This window comes from Nothobranchius furzeri, chromosome 2 (genome assembly GCF_043380555.1).
Source record: "Nothobranchius furzeri strain GRZ-AD chromosome 2, NfurGRZ-RIMD1, whole genome shotgun sequence".
NCBI classification, from domain to species: Eukaryota; Metazoa; Chordata; class Actinopteri; order Cyprinodontiformes; family Nothobranchiidae; genus Nothobranchius; species Nothobranchius furzeri.
Window position 1 is genome coordinate 72,721,554 of NC_091742.1, and position 18,494 is coordinate 72,740,047.

The 18,494-nt window shown below is 45.0% G+C and overlaps 1 protein-coding gene across 1 annotated transcript in view; it reads left to right on the top strand.

The window, feature by feature from the left end:
- Positions 1-5,272: 5,272 nt before the first annotated feature.
- The window catches only part of LOC107377099 (B-cell scaffold protein with ankyrin repeats), a 45,043-nt gene continuing 31,821 nt past the window's right edge, over positions 5,273-18,494 (top strand). The window contains exons 1-4 of the mRNA XM_054747544.2: positions 5,273-6,990; positions 13,918-14,027; positions 14,116-14,254; positions 14,326-14,468. Of these exons, the coding sequence (XP_054603519.1) occupies positions 6,711-6,990; positions 13,918-14,027; positions 14,116-14,254; positions 14,326-14,468 (672 nt within the window). The 5' untranslated portion in view covers positions 5,273-6,710. The remainder of the gene's footprint in view (positions 6,991-13,917; positions 14,028-14,115; positions 14,255-14,325; positions 14,469-18,494) is intronic.

The following is an 18,494-nucleotide window of genomic DNA, read 5'->3' on the forward strand; positions in this document are numbered from 1 at the left end:
GCTCAGTCTGTCGCTGTCGTTGTGTCCTTGGGCAAGACACTTAACCCACGTTGCCTGCTGGTGGTGGTCGGAGGGACCCGTGGCGCCAGTGCTCGGCAGCCTCGCCTCTGTTGATGCGCCCCAGGGCAGCTGTGGCTACATTGTAGCTCATCCCCACCAGTGTGTGAATGTGTGTGTGAATGGGTGAATGACTGATTGTGTTGTAAAGCGCCTTGGGGGGTCCCAGGACTCTAGAAGGCGCTATATCAAATACAGGCCATTTACCATTTAGCCATGCTCCATTAGATCCTCAGCAAGCCCGACCAGTCTTGCGTCTTGCCAAAGAAAGAGCTCTGTTGATTTGGTGGGTGGGCCAATCACAATGTTTTATCAGTTTGGTGGGCCAATCACAGTGCACTGTTGGTTTGGTGTAATTGACCAAAAAAAACAAAGCTGGCAACCACTCATTTGAAACGGTTTTGGCATCAGCTTTGGATTATTTATACTTGGGCTTTTCTTTGAGTTAAGAGCAGATAGAGGTATACTTGGGTCCTTTATTTAGAAAAATTATGTATTTGCATCTTCTTCAACAGTGTATGGTGGACTGCCCCATTGACGGACATCCGTAGCGGTGAGTTCGTCACATTTTTTGTTGTCCGTGTGAAGACAGTTTGAAAGACAAAGATTACGCCCCATGACTGAGCTCTTGTCTATGGGTTGTGGCCAGACTACAAATTCATATATGGCTTGCCAGGCTAATGAAAACCCATTTATACTTATGAATGTCTCTGCCTTTGCATTAACCTATGAATGCCTGCCTGGTGATAAAAGTTTATTTAAACACAAAATGTAAAAAAAATATTGATAAAAAGTTGTACAAAAGTTTGAAGGTTTGAAACAATCCCAATTTCTTTATATTTTGCTTTCAAGTAGGCAGACTTCCCAGTAATGTGTCTAACTCCTGATCAATAGTCTGTCTGTGTTTATAAAGGTTATCCAAAGTTTTTCTCAGAACTTTGCCTTCTTTTTCTTTTGTCTTCCATCCAGGTCTTGAGCACTTTCAAAGGAATGTGTTTTTGTTTGCTAAGTCACTTAGCTCTGTCTCATGAATCATTCATGAACAAGAAGCTCCAGAACTAAATGGATCAACCAGTACTGTTGCGTCGACTCATAACAGAAGACTTCACAAAGGACCTGTTGTAAAGCAGGTCTTTAGGCCCTTTGCTGCTAGCATACTGGACGTCCTGGCTTCTTGAATGCAAAGTCAAAGAAGGAATTTAGGGTGGCTGAAAAAAGATTCTGGGAAGACCCAAGGCCTGCTGGAGGGAATCCTTACACAGCCGTCAGTTTCACATTACACCGCAGGGTCCAATCCTGGTCTTCAAGGGGATTACCCTGCATGTTTGGCTTGTTCTCCTGCGACAACACACCTGGTGCAAAGGTCAAGTTACCTGTTCAGCATGTCCCCAAGTTCAGGAGACGTCTGTTAATCACCCATTGATGTTGAACTGGCGACACATTTAAAACATCAAGGAAGAACTGGACACTACAGCAATGCAGCTGTGCTTGCAGGACAACTTTTGAAATGTCTGCCAGACTACAGCACGCATATGGGCCTCATTCTCCCAGCACCGCAGTGATGCTAATGATCCTCAGCCTGAGCCTCGGCCTCGCCTTAAAACTGGTCAGCAATTTTCAGTCTCTCAACTTTGACCGGGGGTCGGCAATCCGCGGCTCTGTAGCCGCATGCGGCTCTTCCATCCATCTGATGCGGCTCTCTGTGCTTGTAAAATAATGACTGGATATTTAAATAAAATGCTTTATATTTTACTGCATACATTTTACATCTGTATGCTAATTCTAAATGTAAAGATTGTCTGCGTAAACCTGAACAGGTTCAACCCGGTCTGACTGTGAGACTGGGTTGACGCGTCACGCTTGTGCGCAATCATATACCAGTAGGCACATTCTGAGCTGAAGAGGATATGAAATTCTGGGCTTCTCCTCAGACGGCTCCTGGATGTGTCGCCACATTGGAGACAGGAACAAGCACTATTCAGCCAAAGTTTCATAATCAGGGAACATTTTCTAAGTGACAAGTCTCTATGAGAGACCGGGTTTGGAAAACCCTTCAGTCAGAGGAATTTTCCCGCATGCGCTCTGGTTCTGCGACGCGCTCCAAGCCCCCCTCCACATCTTCAGCTCGCTGTGCACCGTGCGCACGTGCTGACAGTGAGCTGCGCTGAGCAGTGTCCAGCTCAGATGTTCAGATGGGAATCTTTTCTTGAGTGATTTAGCTACATCTGCGATGTGCGAAACGAATAAATTGTCAGTTCGTCTGCATGCGTCGGGGTAATTCTTTCTACTCTTTCTCCGTCAAAATAAACGGTCAAATACGGGAACTGTCCGGTCAACACAACACAAGCCCTGCTTTTAACTGTTCTGTTTTCTTGTGAAAATTGTTGCAAAGAGCTGTAATTTAACTTGATTACCACCAGAGCCAGGCGCACTGCGCCGTTATCTCCGTCGCTGTAAATGAGGGAAAAACAAAATGATCGGATCCTTTTCTGACCTTCCCCACCTACAAAGTTTAATTACAACAATCAAACGTGACAGAGCCTGGATTTGTATTCTGAACAGTCTAAACATGTTTTAAAAAGAAACGTATGACAAAAGTGGCACCTGCTCAGAAAAACCACCAACAGGGTGAAAAATATCAAAATATTGTAGGCAGAGACGGGCTACAACTTCTGGATCTATTTTATATAAATCATTTTATTGATTATCGTTTTATGAAAGATAACTTTGACGTACACGAGCGACCGGTACTGGCTGCTGTCACCTGTTGTGATTGGTTAAGGCAGCTCTCTGCTGTCTGAGGGTAGGCCCCGCCCACAACGCCGCAGCTGCTGTGGCTCCCAGTGTTTTCTTTACTGTGGGAAACGGGTAATAATGGCTCTTTGATGGGAACTGGTTGCCGACCCCTGACTTAGACCATTACTTGTGCCGTTTGTGTGTTCTTTTTTGGATATTATTTGTACAATTTTTGGACAAAATGACTTGCTGTGGTATTAATTTCACTAATAGAGCTTCCAAGGAGTCTCCACTTTTTTTCGGTAAGTAAAATTATATTTATGTATTTTAGGTCACTGCCGCTCTTGCGCTAGCTGAGCTTATCAAAGTAGCTCGCTAACTGCCATTTTAACATGTACTGTTTAACCATGAAATTTAAAATTAATAGGGTAAAACCCAGAGCATTGAACATATAACGCTGCATTTTTGAAAATGGGTTGAAACATAACATGTTGGTGGAGCTGGGTTCCGACTATCGGTTGATGGTTCAGATTAGCCATTAGCTTTTCAGTCAACTTTTACACAGAAACACACTTCAAAATAGCAACACTGTGCTTTTAGGGGAGAATGAATGGTTCTAGGGGGGGGGTCCATGGTGGGTTAGTGCCACCCTGAAAGTAAACTCTGACCCTTGGGGGGGGGGGGGGGGGGGGGGGGGGGGGGCGTTTCTTCAGCAAGGTATTTGAGGTGTGGCGTGAGAGTGTGTGAAGAGGGTCCGATGCATGTGTCTCATGCTCAGTGTGTGAGAGTTGGCAGCCCTGGCCTTTTCTCAGATCTAAAAGTTGTTCTCATCACAGATGAGCTTCAGACGGCAGGATTTGGAGGCTTATTTTCATTTGGACATCTTACCCTGGAATGTATAACAGCAATGCAACTCTCCCATAGACTTGCAACGTTGACGTTTTATCTCCACAAATAACACAAGCCTGGAGAAGCCTCTGAGAAGTAGCTAATGCTAACGGATAGCTTAAACTTACTGAGACATCTGCTGCTGTTTCCTCGACGTTATACCAACAACAGCCTTCCCCGTCGTGAGTCAAGATGGGCGAGTCCCTGAATGTTAAGTGACAGTGTGACGTAGATCTGTCAGGATTTTCTAATCTTAAGCCGGGCGTACACTGTGCAACTTTTTCACTCGTAGCACTCAGCTTCAGCTCAAACTGTACGACTTCCCCGCAGGGCAGATCTCACGAGTCATGTGCTCACACAGCACGACCCAGTTCTCGGATGCGACCTGACTGCTCACACTGTACGTCCGGTAGCAACACGTCGGCCCTAAAAATATGCTTAAAATAGCAGTTTTTACACAACACGTCAGACTTTTTTGTCTTGTTTTGCCTGTTGTCCTTCGGGAGTGCTGCAGGAGGACACACAGCGATTTATGGGGGTTGGATGAGGAAAACGAAATAAAGAAAGTAAATCTGTGTTTTGTGATCAGTTTAATTTGACATGAACACAACAAACACACTTTCTTGACAATCTTTGTGAGTAAAAAAAACATGTAGAAATTAAAACGAACGTGTGTTATTAGGGAAATAGCGGGGAGCGGTATTGATGCAGGATTGCGCATGCGCCGTGAGCGGTTCTGATACATTTTGGGTCGCAGCTGCTCGCAGTGCCGCTTCAGCAGTGTGATACCCTCACGAGGGACGAGCAAAATATTAAACACGCCAGAAGTCCGTGCGAGCTCACGATTGCTGATCGGTAGCTGGTCACGTGGTGTTAATCGCCTCTCGTAACCCCCTGTACACTACACGACGCTTGGCGCAAAACTCGCCCCGATCTCGTGGATTCTCGCACGAGTGGAAAATCGGCTCAAAAAAGTGAAAAAGTCACAGTGTGCGCCCGGCTTTAGAGTTTCACCGTCTATTTTCTATCAGAAGCTAATGCAGGGGATAGATGTAGGAGACTATTTTCATGTTCAGCCTGTATGACAAACTATAGTATATATTGAGTGACCAACTATAATAAGAAATTATCATTTAAAAATGTTTGTCCAGTGAACCACACCTTTAACAATGGGCATCATGGTGTGTTCCATTTACCTCAGAAAAAAAACAATTACAACATTGATAATTGGACTTTGACAAAAGATTTATTGAAAAAAAATTTCCAGATGAACAGATGCTCAACACGCATGACATGAACAACACTGGTGAGTGGCTGCTTCTATGTTTTTTCATGTATAAAAAGGTTTTCTTGAACCTCATTGATATAAAATTGAATTTCTAATGTGAAATCTTCTGAAAGGTCTTGATTCGGTCTACATTAATTGATCATTTCTCCCAACCAATTTCCATAATTATTATTAATATTTCCTTTGCAGGGTTATGGGAGGCTGGTGCCTATCTCCAGCAGACAACAGGCAGGATCATTTGTTTTGTGATGGAGCATTCAGGAACCAACATTTTGTTCTGAAACATGAAATCTCTCATTTTAAAGAGAACTAACATTTACTGTTGCTTCATTATTTTAATTTGATGCCTTTTCATTTTATCTGAAAATCCTTTTGGGCAGTATTCACGGTTCAAAGGTGAGAAAACATCAGATTTAAACTGCCCTATATCTTTACCGCTGGCACCACCCTCAGGACACCTTTTGTAGCTTCACACTTGGTGGTTCACACTGACGACATGGTCACAAACGTCCCGTTTTGTTTAGAACTCTCCTGTTTGTCATTGTGCCACTAATTAAAGCAGATGCAGGTGTCACACAGCACGTGGTATGTCCAGATTAGGTCGCTGCAGACTCAGGAACAGAACAAAGTTGGTGTGAAACTGCACCCATGGTTGATCTCTCACTGATGAGTCACCAGATACACAGCATGGGGGATTTGCATGAAGCAGATTTCAGCTTTCACTGGCTGGTTTTTATATTTTAACCTTCATTTGACTATAAATGACTGGTGCTGGTAGGAAGATACCGTCTGATGTGAGTCAGTTGTTTAGCAGGTGGCGGCGGTTAATGAAGCCCTGAGCTTTTGCATTTCTGTGTAAGTGCAACAGGTCAGAACATCCGTTTTATCCACGCTCACACCGGGGACATTTACACCAGATCGTTAGCTGTAGCACGCCTCAGGTTCTTGCACGCAAACTTAATTAAACTCTGGTCAAGTCCGTGACCCAGACGCTTGGTTTTCTGGTTACCTGTCAGCTAGACGCTCACCTTTAATATTTGCCCTTTTCCTTCTCTGCTCACTTCCTTCTTATTGTGTCAAACAACGAGCAAAGTCACAAAAGTGGGATTTTAATTTTTAGTTTTAGCATCAATAGTAGGTTTTGGCTCATTATTGTGTGTTAGTGTCATTAACACTCATATCAGTCAGTTTCTTCAGATATTTTTTTCCGACTGAACTATCTAAACCATAGATGTTTTAACAATCAGGTATTTTGTGATTTTTGCACGTTTGGGGAACTGAACTGATCAGCACAACTGAAGCAGAATTGTCAGAGCTTTTCACCAGAGCAGAGAGGTGTTTGTGCGTGGGGTTTTGAAGGTGTTAATACAATGACACAGCAGGAAACTCCCTCTTATCTCAGCTGCATTTGACTATAGCCCTCCTGGTTTTCATTCTACTGTGTGTCAGGACCTGCCAACAGGAGCACTGCTGTAGAAATGAGCCAGCCAGGTAAACAACAGAGATGATCAACACTTAAAATTATACATCTCGATTATTTCATTTGTTTTTTAATGTTCTAGTTAAGTTGGATGACCATTGTTCCAGAAAATGAACGACTGTTGGTTTATTTTATTACTTGTTGACAGAGGATTTGCTGATCCTCTACGAGACAGAGGCAAAGCAGTGGGCGAGCTACCTCCTGTCCGTTTTTACTGGCCCAATCCCAGAGGATGGGATCTGCTGCTATGATATTTCTACAATGTCCAGCCGACGGGACGACTTCCTGAGGCTGTCTAGCTACAAATGCAAGCTCCTGATCCTCACCGAGGGAATGCTGGAGAGTCTTTGCCAGATGCGACGCTTCTTCTTGTCCCGTGTGTTGAGTCCTGCAGCGTGCGTGGTCGTGCTGCTTTGTGGGGTGGACAGTCTGACCCCACTGCTGGAGCTGGTGCCCTTGGACGGCGAAGAATGCCTGCAGATCTCCAGTGAACAGGATGCTCCTGACTACATGGCCAGTGTGATTGACATTGTGAGAAAAGGTATGGTTCTGACTCCAAAATATTTCTCGCATTGTCGTTCGAAAGGCCTTTCAGAATCCAACCCTACATGGAAGAGCAAGGTTTGGGGATGGGTGAACCACCTCAACTTAATGAAGGTCTGAGAAACCAGGCTGGTTGGATGAAGTTTGAAATTTTTGTTTTCAATTTGAAATCTCAGCATAAAGGCCTTAAAACTAGAGATTAACTGATTATTATTTAACCCAAGAAGTACACTGCAGTCTTTTACCTTTTTGACAAGCAGATCCACTACTTAGAGCGCATATTAGTCCCAAAAATCAAAATAAACAAATGAATACGTGTTTAGGTTTAATTATAAATTTGTCAGAATGAAAACCTTTTTAAAAATTGGTATTGGTATCTGCCACAGGAAAAAAAACCTGGATCAGTGGACGTCTACTTGAAACTCAAAGCAGTTTGAGTTTAATAACGTAAGATGAAGGCATGTACAGGACAGGCCCCACGTTCTGCCTATTTACTTTATTGAGATCTGGTGGTGATTGAGTGATGGTAAATGATATTTGTTCAGAGTTCCACTCGTGTGGTGGAAATGCAGCCCTGGGGCAAACTGTTACAGGTGGGGCTGCCATACACACCACCGGCTGCTCCTGAGTGAATAAACATGGCAGAGAACAGTGTAGCATGCTTATGTTACTTTGTTGTCTGATTGGCAATACATCACATTCAACAGGCAATGTGTTAGTTTCTTCTTCAAAGTCAGATCAAGACAATCTAATATGAAGAAGAAGAAAGTATCATTTCTATAGCGCCTCTCAAGATAAAAATCACGAGGCGCTTCACAAAAGCAAAAAATGTAAAAATATAAAAACACATTTAGAAAATGTTTAATATATTTAAAATGAGCTAAAATAGACAATTGTGATTAAATAATGTAAAGAAAGAGAGTGAATAGGAAAGAGGGAAATCAGTGGATCCCGAGGAAGGTGGAATAGGTGGGGAGAGCAGAATAAAGAGAGAGTGGTGAAGAAGGTCATACAAAAGCCAGCTTGAACAAGTGAGTCTTCAGCTGCTTTTTGAAGGAGACCACTGAGTCCACTGATCTCAGGCTCAGGGGGAGAGAGTTCCAGAGTCTGGGGGCCACAGCAGCAAATGATCTGTCACCTTTGGTCTTTAGCCTGGTGCTGCACAACCAGTAGGCTTTGATCACTGGACCTCAGGGACCTGCTGGGGATCACCAATGTAAGATGGTGCTTGTCCATGTAAGGCCCTATAGACCAGAACCAGGATCTTGAAATGAACCCTGAAGTTGACTGGCAGCCAATGAAGCTGGAGGAGAAGCGGGGTGATGTGGGTGTATTTGGAGGACTTGGTCAGAAGCCGAGCACAGGCACTCTGAACCACCTGTAGACGGTTCAGGGAGGTTCTGCTCAGACACGTGAAAAGAGAGTTACAGTAGTCTAAGCGTGAGGAGATGAAGGTGTGGAGAACTGTCTCAAGTTCAGAGCGAGACAGAACGGGACTCAGCTTAGCAATGTTCCTGAGATGGAAGAAGGAAGAGCGAACAAGATAACTGACATGAGAATCCAGGGTGAGAGCCGGGTCAAAGGTCACGCCAAGATTCCTGACGGAAGGTTTGGTGTGAGAAGCAAGCTGACCAAGAGAGTCTCTGACTTTGGGAACCAGCTTGTCTGGGGCACAGATGAGGATCTCAGTTTTATGTGTTATATGTGTTAAAACCTCGATTTGTGGTTGGAATGGTTGGTCCCAACCTGCCTCTGAACCGACCAGAGTGCTCTGATTATGCCGCACACAGCAGAAATATCTGATAAGATTATCCCCAGAGCATTCGGGTAATTGGAAGGGGAGGAACGGATCAAAAATCAGCCTGGTCATCCTACCATGTGAACAGGGATAAGCCACACAGAGTTCTGACATTAACTAGAACAGCTATGACAGTTTGAAATCAAGCAGTTTTAAACGAGGATTAGTACACCCAACTTGTTTTCCTGAAATATCCCAGAAACGTGTTTGCTGACTGTTTCCAGAGAACTGTGTGTTGAATTACTCATGTCTCTTACCATGATCAAACAAGCCACACGTCCCTATCTGACCTGTCAATACCCTCATGCCTTCATCTTCCCTTTTTCCTAATTCCACAATCTGCAATTCCAAATCCAAACTTGGAGAAGTGGGTTTCTGTTTAAACAGGTGAGTACGGAGGAACAGCTGATGCAAATTAGACTGCCACTGATTGCACACTGCAATGCAAATGTTATAGCACTCTGCGGCACTGATACGGAGAAGGGGTTCAGACAAGGATCCGATGATAAGGTACATTTTAACCCTTAAGCACCTCTGCTTTTCATACCGGATGGTGCTTATTAGTGCATGAAGGCTAGAAGTTTTTAGGTAAAGTTTGTGCACTTTGTGGCTGATACTTTATTTGCAATAAAATCTGTATTGCATCAATATTAAATCTGTAATGAAAAATTTTGAATGTGTCTTCATAAATTCCCTAAAAGGACAATTTTAACATTTATTAAAGCTATAGAGCTCCGGGAGTTGACGTCACGTCTCCCAGCATGCAACAGTTCAAATCGAAACGGCGCCATCTTGGCAGGCAGAAGCCCACAGCTGGGCTATTTGTTATTGTCAGAAAACTCAGTCAAATGGGAAATATGGTAGATTGTGCCACCCCCCACCCCCACCCCCCAAACCCCCACCCCCCCAAACGTTGGATCATTGCAATAAAACGCACTAGTGACCAGGCTAAAATTAAACTGTGGGATCCCGAGAGTAAAGGTTTTCGCTTATGCAGCGACCACTTTATATCAGGTACTTAAACAAATGCTTCCTCAACCGTATATGGTATTTCTTTTAAATGCGTTTATTACGATTCTTAGTTGGCTTTCTAAACTTATTTTGGCGTGGCTTTTTCTGTCTTATTACTCATAGCAAGCGGAACGCGGCTCGGGTGGTCGCCGAGGCAAAAACCCGGGCATGGGAGGAGTTCGGTGAGACCATGGAGCAAGACTTCCGTAGGCTTCGAGGAGATTCTGGTCCACCATCCGGCCCTCAGGGGGGGAAAGCAGTGTGCTACCAACACTATCTATAGTGGGGACGGTGTGCTGCTGACCTCTACTCAGGACGTTGTGGATCGGTGGGCAGAATACTTCGAAGACCTCCTCAATCCCACTGACATGTCTTCAAGTGAGGAAGTAGAGTTTGGGGACTTTGGGTTGGCCTCTCAAATCTCTGGTGCTGAGGTCACTGAGGTGGTTAAAAAGCTCCTCTGTGGCAAGGCTCCAGGGGTGGATTCGATCCGCCCGGAGTTCCTTAAGGCTCTGGATGTTGTGGGGCTGTGTTGGCTGATGCGGCTCTGCAATATTGCGTGGACATCGGGGGCAGTCCTGCAGGACTGGCAGACCGGGGTGGTGGTTCCCTTATTTAAAAAGAGGGACCGCAGGGTGTGTTCCAACTACAGGGGGATCACACCCCTGAGCCTTCCTGGTAAGGTCTATTCAGGGGTTCTGGAGAGGAGGGTCCGTCGGATTGTTGAACCTCAGATTCAGGAGGAGCAATGTGGTTTTCGTCCTGGCCGTGGAACACTGGACCAGCTCTATACCCTTAGGGGGATCCTGGAGGGTGCGTGGGAATTTGCCCAACCAGTCTACTTGTGTTTTGTGGATTTGGAGAAGGAGTTTGACCGCGTCCCTCGGGGGACCTTGTGGGGGGTACTCCGGGAGTATGGAGTACCAGGCCCTCTGATACGGGCTGTTAGGTCCCTGTATGACCGGTGTCAGAGCTTGGTCCGCATTGCCGGCAGTAAGTCCGGCTCGTTCCCAGTGAGAGTTGGGCTCCGCCAAGGCTGCCCTTTGTCACCAATTATTTTCATAACCTTTATGGACAGGATTTCTAGGCGCAGCCAAGGTGTGGAGGGCATCTGTTTTGGTGGCCTGAGGATCAGGTCTCTGCTTTTTGCAGATGATGTGGTCCTGTTGGCTTCATCAGAACGTGATCTTCAGCTTTCGCTGGAGCGGTTCACAGCCGAGTGTGAAGCAGCTGGGATGAGAATCAGCTCCTCTAAATCTGAGACCATGGTCTTGATTTGAAAAAGGGTAGAATGCCTTCTCCGGGTCAGGGATGAGGTCCTGCCCCAAGTGGAGGAGTTTAAGTATCTCGGGGTCTTGTTCACGAGTGAGGGAATACTGGAGCGTGCTGCATCTGCAGTGATGCGGGCGTTGTACCGGTCTGTCGTGGTGAAGAGAGAGCTGAGTCAGAAGGCAAAGCTCTCAATTTACCGGTCGATCTATGTTCCTACCCTCACCTATGGTCATGAGCTTTGGGTAGTGACCGAAAGAACGAGATTGTGGATACAAGCGGCCGAAATTAGTTTTCTCCGAAGAGTGGCTGGGCTCTCCCTTAGAGATAGGGTGAGAAGCTCGGTCATTCGGGAGGGGCTCGGAGTAGACCCGCTGCTCCTCCACATCGAGAGGAGCCAGTTGAGGTGGCTCGGGCATCTGGTCAGGATGCCTCCTGGACGCCTCCCTGGTGAGGTTTTCCGGGTACGTCCAACCGGGAGGAGACCTAAAGGTAGACCCAGGACATGGTGGAGGGACTATGTCTCTCACCTGGCCAGGGAACGCCTTGGGATTCCCCCGGAGGAGCTGGCCCAAGTGGCTGGGGAGAGGGAAGTCTGGGCCTCTCGCCTTAGGCTACTGCCCCCGCGACCTGACCCCGGATAAGCAGATGAAAATAGATGGATGGATGTATGTATGGATGGATGGATGGATGGATGGATACTCAGAGCAACAAGTAAACATCACGTAAAACATTGTCTCGTGAGTTCTGCGTGCTGCTGTTTACGTATCTTATGATCACAGCAATTAACCGGCTAAGCTGTATTTAATTTTTAAGCAATGGTTGATCAATTGTCAGATCACACATAAAAAGCACTTTGGATTGCTATTATCTGTCTCACCGAGACAGATCTCAGACAGATCCTGAGACGCTCCTGCCTGACATATTTATTTTATTCACGGAAAAAAATCAGACTAGTGATTTCTCTTGGCGTTCAGTTTATACGTTCAAACAGAACAGCACTCTGTTTAAACTTCTTACATGTAAATCTGTTATTTGTCCATCCATCCATCCATCCATCCATTCATCCATCCATCCATCCATCCAGTTTCATCCGCTTATCCGGAGTCGGGTCACGGGGGCAGTAGCCTAAGTCGAGAGGCCCAGACTCCCCTCTCCCCAGCCACTTGGGCCAGCTCCTCCGGGGGAATCCCAAGGCGTTCCCTGGCCAGGTCCGCTCCAACAGCTTCTGGCGTTTTTAAAAAGTATCCCAGGGGCACGGTAAGGGTTGGAGATGTTTAATCTATTTAATTTCTGACTATATAAAAAGATTTCTTCAGTTTCAAAGTGTGAAGTAAACTCCGACGGAGTAAAATCCAAGCCGATCCCATTCATTTTGTTTACCTTTGTTGCCTGCCAACATGGCGTCTACTCTCTGAACGTCTATAATGGCAAATCTGCAAAACAAGCTAGCTTAAAAGATAATTTCATGCTTCTTAACAATGTTCTAACATAGTATAGTTATAAATATTTTGTATTAATAGCACTAATAATAAAGTGGTTTATTTGCATTTGTCTAAAACCTCAGCCACACCAGTCACCTTTTTAAAGGTCTAAACATCTTTTGTTGTCCGTGACTTCAGATGGTATTTTTCTTTTTGGTAGTTTGTCCCAAAGTTGAAGTGGTAGCAGCCGGCTGTTTCTCCTTCTCTGATATTATTAAGAGGAGAACCTCTCACACCAGTGGTGTTCTGCTGGTAAATATGTGAGTGTGTAATGAGCGGAGGACCCAGGAAAGTGCAATGGTTCAGCGAGACCAACAACCCGATGATACAGTAGTTGCTTTTGGTCCAAAACGTTTTATTGGTGGAGGTTTTAAGACAAATGTGAGAAAACCACTTTATTAATTTTTTAACATCCACCATACATTTATAGCTAAACTATGTTAGAACGTTGTTAAGAGGCATGAAATAATTTATTTTCCAAATTTTTGCATCTATTGCAGCTAAAATTAGTAATTCAACCTAGTAAAGCAAATGATCTAAAACATCTAGAAATGATTTTGAAATCAAACGTAAACCAATATGGGACCTCCGTCAGACATGTGGGGAAACACCTTTTGACATTTTCAAGTATTTAGTCAATCAAGCGTGCAATTAAAAAGTTAGCATGCTCACACTGACACTACAATTAAGTTAATAAATGTTTAAACAAATTGACAAATATGCTAAAGATACCATTATAGCATGCATGTGCAACATTTCCCCATTATGCAAACATGATGTAGTATTGGTGGTTAGGTTAGAAAACAAACATCCCATTAAGATTTGAAATATTTCTAAATGACACAGTAATAAAAGGTAAAATATTGTACTCAAATTTGTATTTTACATGAAATACTAATTTTAAGAGTTGTGGGAGTTTTCTATTACAAGTCGGTTTCACACTGTCCCACTCACCTCCCCCCATAGCCAGTAGCTATTTTTCCCAGGCATGGAAAAAGGAGCGTCAAAAACCATCTCAGACCTCACACCCACTACTTGAACTTTTCCAGCAGTTGAACCTCTAAAGAGCTTTGAACGAGAACATCAAAGAACAAAAGTAGCTTTTCCCCACACAACCCATTTCCCTCATGAACAATTAAATGCATTGTGAGAGTCCATGGTCACAGTCGTCTATGCAAAAACACCACAGTGGTGCAAAAAGAAACAGTAGCTGGTCAGCAGCACTTCATAAAACGCTGCAAATCATGACTGTCTTGCAAGAAAGACACTAAATTTGCAAGTTACTTGACTAAAAATAACCCGAAGAGGTAAGTGAGTATGGGTGAAGTGCCTCTTCAAGACAAACTGCTTCCACGTTTTACAGGGGCATGTCGAACATCTGGATCAGAGCAGAAGGCCCAACAGATGCACTCATCTGGAGCAGACGGGGTCAGGTCCAACATTGTGGTCATTCCCTCAAGAGTTCCCTGCAGGGTGAGACACACTCCTCTGGTAATCCGGTGTGTTTGATCGGAAAGCAGCAGACTCACACAGCAGTCTCCTGTTACTGTCTGCCTGGCAGAGCTGCACGGAGGTGTTTGTTCTTCTGAAAAACGAGGAGGCCGACGACGACTGTGAGGTGGAGTTCAGCGGTCGGAATCAGAAAGTGAGAGTGAAGCCTGTTCGCTGGAATGAGCGGATCCTGTATGTCGGCGCACCAGGTGAGCAAAAGCACAGAAACACTGACTGGTGTTACTGCATATGTGTGACTTCTGTGTGTGTTCGGCCGCAGACTTTCCTGCAGGAAATGTGAGGGTGACCGTCTACAGCAGTGGAAAGCCACTGTGCAGCTCACAGCTGCAGTACTACACGAGCATTGAGGAACTCACCTGCCTTCTGTCAAACGTGGCAGACCCGGTACAGTTCATGTGTCAGGTAAAGCCTTTCAAGGTCTGGTTCAGTTAGAGGAATGTCTACATTTAGGTTGTCTCATGGAGGGAGTGTCCATTGTGTCTCCTTCAAAGGCCACTGTTTACTGAGGGATTTCTGATCATCACGGAAGAAGAAAATGAAAGGGCATAAAAACCCTAACACAGAGAAATGCGGCCCAGAAAATGTGTTTCACCATTTTTTTGTCCTTTGAATATTTCAGACCAGCAAACCGATTTTAATATCTAAGACAACCTTGGTAAAAACTAGATGCAGTTTTCAGACAAGCTCTTTTGTTCAACAATTTATTTAAAATAGGATAGCCATTGCCAATACCCACGTACACTAGTACGTTCTTGTGTACTTGACAAGTCTGTTCTTGGAATATACAGCAGAGTGTCTCTTATGGAAGGACGAGGACGCATCTGGAACAGAACTGTTCTACATTGCGTCATGGCAACAAGAGCTGCATGTTCCCTGAGGCAGAGGGCTCCGCAGAGCCCTCTGCCTTGGGGCCGGTGGTCGGCGGCGGCGGCCAGGGCGCTCCTCGGGTAGTGCCCAGGCAGTGGTGGGGGTCTCCGCCCTCCCTCCCTGGGCGTCATGGGCCGGTGTCTTGGCTGCTGCCGTGGATCTGTTGCTGTCGAGGCAGATGGCTCCGCTGATGATGTGTCGTCCATCACCTGACCCATCTGAACTCAGCCTATTGTTTACTCTGTTGTTCACGTGTGTGTGTGTGTGTGTGTGTGTGTGTGTGTGTGTGTGTAAGGGTGAGTGTACGTTCACCTTGGAAATTGGTTTGCGGGGGGGGGGGGGGGGGGAGTGTAATTGTCAATTGTTTTATACTTGGTGAGGGGGGCTGGGATGGGAATATGGGATCTATGGGGCCATTTTAATCTGTGAAGCACTTTGAGTTGCAATTTTTTTGTATGAAAAGTGCTATATAAACAAAGTTGATTTCCTTTTATTTGATTTGATGTTGCTACGGTTAAAAAAATGACCTGACATAAAAATAAAAGTCTAGTTTGACCCTTAAATAACAAAATAACAACGAATACATATCATTTGTATAATATTTTGTGTACTTTTGATCAAACTCGATAAAATACCAGTATCTGCCACTGTTAAATGAGGACAATTTATAGTTTTCTATAAAACAGAGCTATTTAAAGCACAGCTGCTTTTATTTTGATAGTGGGTTAGCTAATTAGCATTTGATGGGTTGTGAAGAGTCTGAAAAAACAAATGCACACAGCAGATTTGACAGGTTACACACTATTATTTACAACAACAGGCAACTTCATATTTTCTTTATTTGCATTTCTGATATAAAACACTAAAGTTTTGAGTTTTCCTCCTCTGATGTTTGGAGTATAACAGTTTTCTGCGCAATGCATTATGGGATATCTTGCTGCCCCAAGTCCGCAGAAGGACGCATTGATGCATCCTTAATACAATGAGTGGAACAAGGACATATCCGGGAACTTGGAGTGAACTTGCCATGATGCATACTTAGGAATTAGAACAGTACTTGGGCCTAGAGCCCTGCACGGGCCTAAAATCTGAGCCCGTGTCCGGCCTGGCCCGAGGGGGTGGAGCCCCAGCTCGACCCGTTTACAGGATTCTCTGGCCCGGCTCGAGCCCGAATTTTTTTTTTTAACCAGCTAAATGAAAACAAAGTGCGTCAATCCTGACCAATGTGTTAAAAGACGTGCAGGATCCGATCAATTTGTTTTTCCCTCGTTTACCGTCACGGAGATGACGGCGCACTGGCTCTGGTGTTAATCAAGTTAAATTTGATCTCTTTCCAACAATTTTCACAAGAAAACAGAACAGTCAAAAGCAGGGCTTGAGTTGACCGGATAGTTCCAGAATAGAAATAATTACCCCGACGCATGCAGATGAACTGACATTTTATTCGTTACACACATCGCAGATGTAGCTAAATCACCCAAGAAAAGATTCCCACCTGAACATCTGAGCTGCTCAGCGCAGCTCGCTGTCAGCGCATATGTGCACAGGGAGCTGAAGTTGTGGAGAGGGGTTTGGAGCGCATCGCAGAACCAGAGCGCATGCAGGAAGATTCCTCCCACTGAAGCGAGTGTTTTCCAAACACGTTGCAGTTGCAGGCGGTAATTATCAGAAATTCAGCGGGAGCGGGCAGGAGCGGGATGAAGAAAACAGTCCCGCGCAGGGCTCTACTGCTGCGTTTGTGTTTCAATTTTTTTAAATGAATTCGATTAAAAATAAAGGCATCCGGCCCGGCCCATGTCCGAGGTAATTGCACAGTCGTTGGCCCGAAGCCCGGCCCGAGGGCCGTCGGGCCGACCCAACCCGAGGGCCTAGGGCTTCAGTGCAGGGCTCTACTTGGGCCATCGTTGATGACGTTTCACGAGGACGTGAGAACACAAGTTCAGATGAGTACACATATTTAGAAATGGCCTATGATCTTATACGGGTTCTCTGGTGTCCAACGGCATGGACTGAAGAGTAGAGTGGGTGATTCAGTATTTGGGGCTACTACGCCGTTTCTTGGCCGAATCTGGCCATTGTTTTAGCAACACCAAGCTACCGCCTGGTGCTGCCCATGACTGTTGTAATTGTCCATGGTGAGTTTTTGCAGAAGGACTTTCAAACCGTTTATATTTTATTTGACAAGCAGAAGGCAGTCAAGAAATTAGAAATGAGAAATTTGGTTGCTCGGTGGAACAACAGAAAATGTGTGTTTTAGCAAGCTTACGAGCTACAATAACTCAGAAACGTCCCAGGACAGAGAAATCAGATCAATTTTAGCGTGCCACAAACACCAAACAGCTACACGGTTTACAACACTGAAAACAGGAATCGACTTAAAGCACCTTACCGCACAGGAAGTGACGAGAGACGATTCAGAAAACAGACACCTTCTCACACACCTGATCATGTAAGTAATGTCACCTGTTCCACTTATTTCCACCTTTGCAACATGAACCTCCTTCATCCCTCCCTCTCTGCCTGTGCTGCTTCCATCCTGGTCCATAGTCTCGTAACTTCTCGTGTTGGTTACTGTGATTCTCTCCTCTATGGCCTTCTTCAAAAATTGCTTCAACTCATCCAGAACTCAGTGGCCCACACAATCACTCAGTCACTCAAACCCAGCCCTTCAAGAACTCCACTGGTTGCCTGTTAAGTTCAGGATCATTTTTAAACTCCTTCTCTTTACATTCAACTCCATTCACAATCTTGCTCCTCCATATCCATGTGACATTCCTAACATTGCTTCCTCCTCTCGTTCCCTCCGATCTTCCACATCGATCCATCTTGCAATGCCTTTCTCCCGTCCTGTCACTAAAGCTTTTGCCGGTTCTGCATCTAAACTCTGGAACTCATTGCCACCTGACGTCCGAAACACTGACTCTCATCCCTCTTTTAAAATCCAGGCTAAAAACACACCTGTTCAGGGCAGCTTATCCGTCATAGTCTCACTACTGCGTATCGCTGGTTGTTTCTACTGTCTTATAGTATTTGCTTTAAAGGGGCATTATGGAAGTTTGACAGCCAAAACATGTATAGAAATAATAAATTTCTTCTTCATACATTCTCCTGCAATGCCCTGGTCCTGTAGAATGAGCCCTGGCATTTTTACTGTGATTGCCTATTTTTCTGTAAAATCACAGAAAAAGAGAGATGCTCGGGTCGAGCAGGCTGCTTCATGTGCATTCACGCTCAGGCATAGCCCGTAGCATTTGCTATCCATAGCTTTAGCAGCAGAGAGTGAGGTAGGGCCAACTCAGCGACTTTGTCGCTGTTCCTAATGCCTAGTGACGAACCTAGCTACATTTCTGAGGACCCTTAGCTACTTTCTGTAGAACTTTCTTCTAGATATTTCCTGCAAATTAGCAACAAAATAGCCATTTTCGCTCTGAACCGTTCTTTGAACGTTGTTTCAGCAGTCATCAAGGATATAAATGTTACAGATACAAATGATGTCACTGGTGCTTTAGCACACCTAGTAAGATGGTGGACTCCCGTGTAGAAGACCCGGGTTTGATTCTG